General features: G+C 43.9%; 1 protein-coding gene across 1 annotated transcript in view; it reads right to left on the reverse strand.

Moving 5' to 3' along the window:
- The window catches only part of LOC131191910 (zinc finger protein OZF-like), a 136,961-nt gene extending 130,308 nt beyond the window's left edge, over positions 1-6,653 (reverse strand). Inside the window, exons 1-6 of the mRNA XM_058170537.1 lie at positions 6,523-6,653; positions 5,089-5,674; positions 4,676-4,790; positions 4,502-4,572; positions 2,583-2,712; positions 108-1,448 (exon numbers count right to left, since the gene is read on the reverse strand). Coding sequence (XP_058026520.1) covers positions 108-1,448; positions 2,583-2,712; positions 4,502-4,572; positions 4,676-4,790; positions 5,089-5,505 — 2,074 coding nt within the window. The 5' untranslated portion in view covers positions 5,506-5,674; positions 6,523-6,653. The remainder of the gene's footprint in view (positions 1-107; positions 1,449-2,582; positions 2,713-4,501; positions 4,573-4,675; positions 4,791-5,088; positions 5,675-6,522) is intronic.
- Between the last annotated feature and the right edge of the window lie 2,859 nt (positions 6,654-9,512).

Raw genomic sequence — 9,512 nt, forward strand, 5'->3', positions numbered from 1 at the left:
CCTTTTATGGGAAGTACGGCGAGTGCTCTGACTAAAAGACTTTCCATACTCCATGCATTTAAATGGTTTCTCCCTTGTATGGATCCTTTGATGGTATGTAAGAGAACAGTTTAAGGTGAAGCCCTTTCCACACTCCTTGCATTTAAATGGCTTCTCCCCTGTGTGGATTGTTTTATGGCCAGTAAGGTGAGTGCTCTGACTAAAAGACTTTCCACACTCCGTGCATTTAAATGGCTTCTCCCCTGTGTGGATCCTTTTATGAATAATGAGGCCACTGGGTTGACTGAAGCTCTTTCCACACTCAATGCATTTGTATGGTTTCTCCCCTGTGTGAATCCTTTTATGAATAACAAGGCCACTGGATTGGCTGAAACTCTTTCCACACTCCATGCATTTGTATGGTTTCTCCCCTGTGTGGATCCTTTGATGGGATTTAAGAGAACAGTTTACACCGAAGCTTTTTCCACACTCCATGCATTTATATGGTTTCTCTCCTGTGTGGATCCTTTTATGAATAATGAGGGTTCTGGGTTGTCTGAAACTCTTTCCACACTCCATGCATTTAAATGGCTTCTCCCCTGTGTGGATCCTTTTATGGGAAGTAAGATCACTGTGTTTGCTGCAGCTCTTTCCACACTCCATACATTTGTATGGCTTCTCCCCTGTGTGGATCCTTTTATGGGATTGAAGAGAAGAGTTTACACTGAAGCACTTTCCACACTCCTTACATTTATATGGCTTCTCTCCTGTGTGGATTCTTTTATGGGCATTAACATTGCTGCTGCATCCAGAGGACTTTATGCATTTATAGAGCTTTTCCCCCATGTGAATCCTTTGATGGGAGGCAAGATTACTCTCTTTGTTGAAGCTCTTTCCACACTCTATGCATTTATATGGCGCATCACAGGTGAGAATCATCTTATGTCTCACAAGGGACGCAACTTTATGGAATCCCGTTCCACAGTCCATGCATTTATATGGCTTCTCCTTGTGGTTCCCTTCCTGAGAAGTAAGTGCCTTCCTTTCACAGAAGCTCTTTCCATTCTCCAAGCCTTTCTCCGGATCCTCCCTGATGGGAAGACTTTTATATGATGTTAGAGATCCATTTCCCTGAGAAAATGGGAAAGTCCAATTGTAATTTTTTCCATTGTCTTTACATATATAATTTTGTCCTTTGGATGTGGATGGATAGTGTACATTTACCTCTAATGCGTCTTTGGATAGTTTTACACCTTTCCCCATATATTTTTTCTCTATTTTTCCCCCTTCCTCAAGAAATTCCTGCATGTAAGCCTCAATGGAAGATGAGCTTTCTTTATTCCAATTATTTGAGGGGTTTCTCTTCTGCCTGTGGAATTCTGTTTGAATTGGAGGCTTCTCCATTACGTCTCCATGTCTGAGTACTTCGAATGATTCCGTTGACTCTTTATAGTCCTGCTCATAATCACCTTCAAGGGGAAAGAGAAATAAATAAATATGATAGCAAGGTTGAAGAAAGAGATCGATCAGTTGGAAGTCATCATTATTGCTTTCTGAAACTTTTCAAATTCTAAGTTATAGCATGTTTGATTGCTTACAATGGTATAAATTATAATTCTCATATTAATGAAGCATAAAAGATTTAAGAATAGCAAACATTCTCTTTGTTTATAATTATCCATACACATTCAAATCTCAACAAGAGCCAGCTCTGAGTTAAAGAAAAATTAGAGGAAGCATCCAAAGATATTAGGAGAAAACCTAACATTTATTGGAAGGGTGTCAATTCCAACAGAGACTTTTGTGAGAACTAAATCCCCTTTGAAATCCATATTTAAACCCCTCTTTTTCTATTTATACAAACTATGTTCCATTTGCATTTTGTTTTTTATTTGCCATAGATCACATGATTGAAGGGGGGAAAAAACTAGTGTTCTTCTATTAAGCTTAAGCTGCATGTTTGCAATGGAAAACCGGCACCATTTAACCCCTAATTCTAAGGCGCAGGAGAGAAATCAAACAGAAGTAGTTAACCCACTTACCTGAATATAAGGGTGTCATAGCAATAGCACTTAGACTTATATACCACTTCACAGTGCTCTACAGTCCTCTCTAAGCGGTTTAAAGAGTCAGCCTATTGCCCCCAACAATCTGGCTCGTCATTTTACTGATCTCGGAAGGATGTAAGGCTGAGTCAACCTTGAGCCTAGTGGGATTTGAACTGCCAAACTGCAGGCAGCAGAAATAGCCTGCAGTACTGCACTCTAACCACTGCGCCACCCCAGCTTCACAGAACTAATATGGAATTATCTGGGCCAAAATAGCTGAAATCTGTGATGGCATTACATCAAGCCAAGGAATTACTTTGACATGTTTAACTAGAAATAGAAAATACACCAGATGCAAAATGGCACAGGATGCATCTAAACAAAACGCCATGGATCTATTTCCTTCCTAGGAGCAGGAGAACGGCGTATTTCTACCTGCTTCCTCTCAAGAGATGACATCTATTTGAGATTTTTTTAAATAAGAAACAGCCAGTGGTATCCAACTACAAAATGTCTTCCTGAAGTCTCTGACTGGAGAATAAGAAACACCCTTACCAAGAGAGGCCACATTCTTATAATTTTCCAGCATGACTTCCCAATGCAGAGATTTTTGGTCAGGATCCAGCTGAGACCATTCCTCCTCGGAGAAATACACAGCCACCTCCTCGAAGGAGACAAGGCCCTCCTGACAGGGAAAGAAAGTACACAGAAGGTAAAAAAACAACAACAGTCCTATTGTTTATAAATTCCCCAAGCAAAGGTACGAACCAAGGTAAATGGCTCTGCTAACTAGCATTCCAGGGTTTATGTGAAAAAACAGAGAAAAGGGTTGGATTGAAGAAATGTTTTGGGTACTGTCATGGCACAACTTATAACTTTATACTATTGTTGCTCTCTTGCCCCATCTAGTGGCCGGAGAGACAAATAGACCCCAAGATTAATATTTGGAGCTGACTCCACCCATTTACCAATCAGCCCGCACTCTCAAACCAAGTGCATGCTGGGAAGCCAGACTCCATTTTCTTTAGCATTTGGAGATGGCAGAAGCAGCCATCTTAATCTGTGGCACATGGTCACCCAAGGACAAACTCATATCCCACACACAGAGCATGGCTGGCGAGAGTCAAACTGCTTGTTTATTCATTGTTATTTGTTTTTATTTATTTTGTCAAACACATATTAAACAATATATATAAGTATAAGCATGAAATAAACACACAAAATGAATACAATCAAACGGAACATTAGGACAGGAATGGTAGGCACGTTGGTGCTCTTATGCATGCCCCTTACAGACCTCTTAGGAATGGGGTGAGGTCAATAGTAGATAGTCTTTGGTTAAAGCTTTGGGGATTTTGGGAAGAGACCACAGAGTCAGGTAGTGCATTCCAGGCATTAACAACTCTGTTACTGAAGTCATATTTTCTACAATCAAGATTGGAATGGTTCACATTAAGTTTAAATCTATTATGTGCTCGTGTATTGTTATGTTCAGCAGTAACTTAATACTGTCTATCTGATATTTGATTCTCACTATATATATTCCTATTTCCTTCAGTTTCACCATACCCTGTTCTCCCAATAAAGCATTCAGATCTACGCACACGGTCTGTTTCATTGGAGGATAGGTTGGTTTTGCTGCATGTTGAGCTGCACACAGACTAACATGCAGTAGGGACAGAACAGGCAGGTTTTAGGAATTTTTACTGATTCTGCAGGATTTTCAGTGCCAATCAGTGAAAATAACAGCAGTTTCCTTCTGGATCCATTGAGCTACCATCATCCATCCATTCACCCACCCGCCCGGCCCACCCTCCAGCAACCATCAAAGATGTCCGGAATCAACTGGTATCTGTGGCTCCAAAACTCCACCTATCAGTGACCCTAATCCTTCCTCTGTTTGCAGCAGGAAAAAACTGTTTGCGTGTGGGAGGGGATTCTTTGCAACATTTTAGTAAATGTCGCATGGTGTCCGAAGAAAGAGCAATCCTGTCTCTCCTCAACACCTTCACGAAAGTGCTGGGAGAGCCCAGTGAGGAATTTGTTTCTGGTCCTCCTCACATTGTAAGGAAGCTGCTTGTAGTCTGAAACATCGACTGAATGGAAGACAAGAAAGTGGAAGAATTTTCTTGAGGAAGAACTGTAAATATTTAGACAGTTTTCTGCATCCTTGCACAAACCCAAGTCAAAGAGTTACAAAAAAAATGGGCACCCTGAAAGATTATTTAAAAAGTGAGTAATTAGCATAAGTACAGTTGTAATAATAATAACTGGAAATAATTAGGGGTTATTTAAGGTAGTGATCTTTAAAAAGATTTCTTAAAAAGGACCTACTTTAACGTTTAATCTTGCTCAGGAACACAAAAATAAGCCAACTCAAAGAAGGAAAAATGGAAGGAGATTGTCTACGTACATCAGCTTGACTTTCTGAAGGAAAGGGAGCATACAAATCTAATAAATTAATTTCCTCTTACTTGAATTGGAGTTTCAACCATTGTTTCAGCTTTACCACCATCAAGAAGGGTCAACTTCTTTCTATTCTTCCCTGTGAGGGAGACAAAATTTTAAACTGCATAATTTGTAATATAGAATAGAAGACATACAGAAGAGTTGAGATCTCTCTGAGGAATGGGAGAGCCATGTATTACCTCTGGTCGTGTCCATATTTGGATCATCCTGAGAGAGCCTCCTAAAAAACATTTCCAGAGATGAACTTGATGGATGCCTCCTTCTCTCAGGATCTCTGATCTCAACCATGAAGGACTTGAAAAAGTAGGCAGGAAACAAGAAGAAGAATGAATGGACAATACACATCAAAAAATGGATTTTTCTTCTGTGAACACCCCTCCAAAGCCCCTGAAGTTTATCAGTGAGGGCTGAAAAGTAGGAAAGGAATGACTATCACAAATAACAGAACAATGTCCTACAAGAATTAGAAGTATCTCCCCGTATAATGAATGCCAAAGAACACTGGTAGGCAAGGGTTACGAATTCAAACACACTGTTAGATTTAGACTATTAGCTTTAATCAATTCTGAGCTCCCAAATGAAGGTCTCTCACCTGCCAGTCAATCCTCTCCTTCTGCTCCATCACCTGGCTCAGGAGGAAGCCTTCCACCAGGGCCACCGCCTGGGAGCTGGTCTCTGCTCCACACTCCCGTACCCAGCTCTCCATCTGCAGAGGCAGAAGGGCCAGGAATTGCTCCAAAACAACCAGGTCCAGCATTTGTGCTTTTGTGTACTTTTGTGATCTCAACCATCGACTACAAAAGGAATGGAGTTGGCTGCAAAGTCCTCGGGGACCTTCATCCTCCTGGTGTTGGAAGCTCCTGAACTTCCATGGCTGAACTTCTGAAAGGGTGGTTGTCTCCTCCAGGATCTTCTGCTCAGTTCTTGCCCAGATTTCACCAGGGCTCCCAGGGTGAACACCAGAAGGGCCTTTTCCAGTTCCCTCACTTGCTAAAGATTGGCTTTTCATTCTTTCTCTCTCCTGAAACTCCAAATGGGTCCCTGGAAATCTTTTGATTCTTGAAACACCTTTGCATTCATTATCCCATTCTTGTAGCAACAGGTCAGGCAAGTCTTTCAGCCGTCTTTCTTCAATTTTTTGCCTCCAAGTGAGGTAGTATAAATGGTTTCCAATTTCTCTATATGAGATTAAACACAATATGGTGAATTTAACCCGTGAAGAACATTCTAATGGAAAGATACATTTTTCTGAGCTAGTACAGGATTGCACGCATTGAGGATCAATTTTCAATTTGTTTTTTTCTTGAAAACAAGGGCTTGCTTTATAAAAACCTAGATCTGCATTTACCTACAAATGAGGTTTTACCCAAGATGTCAAACTCTAACAGGAGAACAAAACATGAAAGTTCACTTGCAAAAAATGCCAAAAAGTGACCTCCTTTGGATGTTCCCTTTCTTCAGGGTGTGCTTTTTAAGAGCCAAATCACATAATTACATGCAGGTAGGTTCACAAAACACATCCTAAACACAAACAGGCTAAGCAACGATTCACATGAGACAAGGGGGTTGGTGATGTCCTGGTTCATTCACCCTCCTACGAGAAATTGATCTCCTGAGGATCGAACCCTATTTTAGTCTCCTCTAGCACAGAAGGAGAAGGCGGGCACAGTCTTCTGCAGTTCCTCCCTTGCAACCCCCATGCTCTTCTCTCCTGCTCCATCCAGATTTGCCCTCCAAGCTCTCCCCATCTCCGACCTGGGAGCTTTCTCCAGGCAATGTGGGGGTGAAGGATTCCCCAGGATCCTTCCTCCTCTCTGGGGATTTATTCCTGAGCACCGCTTCCCTCTGCCTGCCACCTGCGTGGAGAGGGGCGGCCGGGGAACATGGGATCCGGGCTCTCCCACCCGCAGCACTCAGAAGATTGAACCTGCGTGGGGACTCCGCTTCTGTCCCCTCCTTCTCTAGCACGAGCACCCTCTGCCCCCATCTCCCTTTACACGCGGAGACACTCACACCCGCCACTTACCCTGCCCACCTCTAGTTCTCCTTCCTTTTAAGACTTTCCGGCACCCATTTAAACCTCCTGCTAAGCTCAAAGGGTTAAATAGAGACGGAATTCTGCTCAGATCCAGTGAGGTCACTTCCCTCCCATTCTCCTATGGTTCGCCCTCCAGTGGCCGAATGGTGAATCGCAAGGTGTCCAGTTCTCTTTTTAGAGGGATTCACCTAGTGGATTCTTTGTGCACGGAAGTTGCTTATGCAAGTAGTGGAAACGGTGCATTTTCCACCAGGTCCCAGAAAGGAGGAAGTTGCTTCCCCCCACCATCAATAACCCTTCTTTATCCAATTGCTTCTGACAGTGTTACACCCATGTGCAGCCTTACACTTTTAAGGAGGGTTCCGTAGAAACCTACATCTAACATATAGTGCCCAGATTTTAACATTGGTAAAGTGGGACACCATTGGGGGGGGGAAAGAAGGGGTTCTAAATTTTTAGTACCGGTTCTGTGGGCGTGGCTTATTTTGGGGTGTGGCTTGGTGGTCATGTGACTGGGTGGGCGAGCCTAGCTGCTAATGTGACCGGGTGGCCCTGGCTATGGGCATAGAAAATACTCCAGAGGGCTAAAAAAAGTAATTTCTGACCGGTCCTCGCACTTATGACCATCCTCACATTTATGCCCATTGCAGCATTTTTAACAACCATGTCGCTTATTTCACAACTGCTTCTCTTCACCACGGTTACAAGATAGGGTGCAAAATGTAAAATCTGAGGACAGTTGTAGGTGTGAGGACCAGTCAAAAGTGTGAGAACAGGTCAAAAATAACTTTTTTAGCCCTCTGAGTAGTCCCTACGCACAAAATGCTGCAACAGGGATAAATGATGACCGGTCATAAGTGTGAGGACTGGTCAAAAGTGTGAGAACCTGTCAGAAATCACTTTTTTCAGCCGTCTGGGTAGTCCCTATGCACATAGGGACTATCCAGAGGACTGAAAAAGGTGATTTCTGACAGGTTCTCGCACTTTTGATCAGTCCTCACACTTATGACCGGTCATCATTTATCCCTGTTGCAGCATTTTTAATAACCATGTCACTGATGTCACAACTGCAGTGCTTCATGTGACTGGGTGGGCATGTCCAGGTGGTCCAGGTGGTCATGTGACATAGCTTCTTTGCCCTAATGACTGTTTGCTGCAATGTTCTTAAGTATTTATTTATTTATTTATTTTTCAAATTTATATACCGCCCTATCTCCCTAAGGACTCAGGGCGGTTCACAGGCAGTTAAAATACATATAAATACAGATTAAAAAAACAATTAAAAAACTTATTCTATTGCCCCAAATTTAAAATAGTATAAGTAATAAAAAACCCCTTAAAACCCATAACTTTAAAACCTAATCCAGTCCCGCGCAGATAAATAAGTGTGTTTTAAGCTCGCGACGAAAGGTTCGGAGGTCCGGAAGTTGGCGAAGTCCTGGAGGGAGTTCATTCCAGAGGGTGGGAGCCCCCACAGAGAAGGCCCTTTCCCTGGGTGTCGCCAGACGGCACTGCCTAGCTGACGGCACCCTGAGGAGTCCCTCTCTGTGAGAGCGCACGGGTCGGTGAGAGGTATTTGGTAGCAGTAGGCGGTCCTGTAAATAGCCCGGCCCTAAGCCCGGCCCTATGCCTAAGTGTGAAAAAACAGTCATAAGTCACTTTTTCAGTGCCATGCTTGTTAAACCGATTACCAGAACAAATCCATTCTTCCTCCCTCTTTCTCTCCATCTCTTTCTCCCCCTTTCTCTTTCTCTCCTTAATCTCTTTCTCTCTCCTTCTCTCCTTCATCTTTCTCCCCCCTCTTTCTCTCAATCTTTCTCTCCTTAATCTCTTTCTCCCTCCCTCTCTTTCTCTCCTTCATCTTTCTCCCCCCTTCTCTCCTTCATCTTTCTCCCCCCTTTCTCTCAATCTTTCTCTCCTTAATTTCTCTTTCTCCCCTTCTCTTTCTCGCCATCTTTCTCCCCCCTTTCTCTTCTTCATCTTTCTCCCCCTTCTATCCTTCATCTCTCTTTCTCTCCTTCATCATTTTCTGCCCCCTTCTTTTTCTCCATCACTCTTTCTCCAGATGGGGTAGGGTAGGCTGGTGCTGTGTGGGTGGGAGGCGGCTGCAGGACAGTCCTGCTGGGTGGGCAGCAGGCCGAGGCAATTGACACACACTTCGCTGCCCAGTCCAGGCGCAGAGACCTTCCTCCTCCTGCGGGAACCAAGCGACGCCCCCGGGCCTTCCCATGCACCCACCTTGCTACGAGGGCTCGGCTGCTCCCCACCGTCGGGACGGGCTTGAGGGAATTTTGTCCACTGGCGCCAGGCAGGTGCAAGGCCAGAGAGTCAAACGGGGCCCAGGCGGAGCAGGAACACGACTCCGTCTCCCTAGCAATGCCCAATTGCCAGCGTGCCCCATCTGCGCAACCAATGGCAAAGCCGCACCTCTCTTTTTGAGAGGAGGCCAGAGGGAGCCAATCATGGGGCAGCACAGGAAGCCGTGGCTGGGAATCCTGGGAGTTGAAGTCCACGTGTCTTGAAAGTTGTCACCTCCGCAGGAAAAAGCGGGGCTTTTTTAAAACGCCGCGGGACGCGGGACAAAATGTCAAAAGTGGGACTGTCCCGCCAAAAGTCTGCGGGACGTCTGGTCAGCTTAATCTAACATCAAAAACATCATCAAAAAAGGACAACAAAGAATGTTCTTTCTGCGCCAATTCAGGAAGCTCAAACTGCCCAAGGAGCTTCTGATTCAGTTCTACAGAGGAATTATTGAGTCTGTCATTTGCACCTCTATAACTGTCTGGTTCGGTTCTGCAACCCAACAAGAAAGACACAGACTTCAGAGGATAATTAGAACTGCAGAAAAAATAATTGCCTTCCATTGAGGATCTGTATACTGCACGAATCAAGAAGAGGGCCGTGAAAATATTTACAGATCCCTCACATCCAGGACATAAACTGTTTCAACTCCTACCCTCAAAACGACGCTATAGAGC

This window comes from Ahaetulla prasina, chromosome 2 (genome assembly GCF_028640845.1).
Source record: "Ahaetulla prasina isolate Xishuangbanna chromosome 2, ASM2864084v1, whole genome shotgun sequence".
Lineage (NCBI taxonomy): Eukaryota > Metazoa > Chordata > Lepidosauria > Squamata > Colubridae > Ahaetulla > Ahaetulla prasina.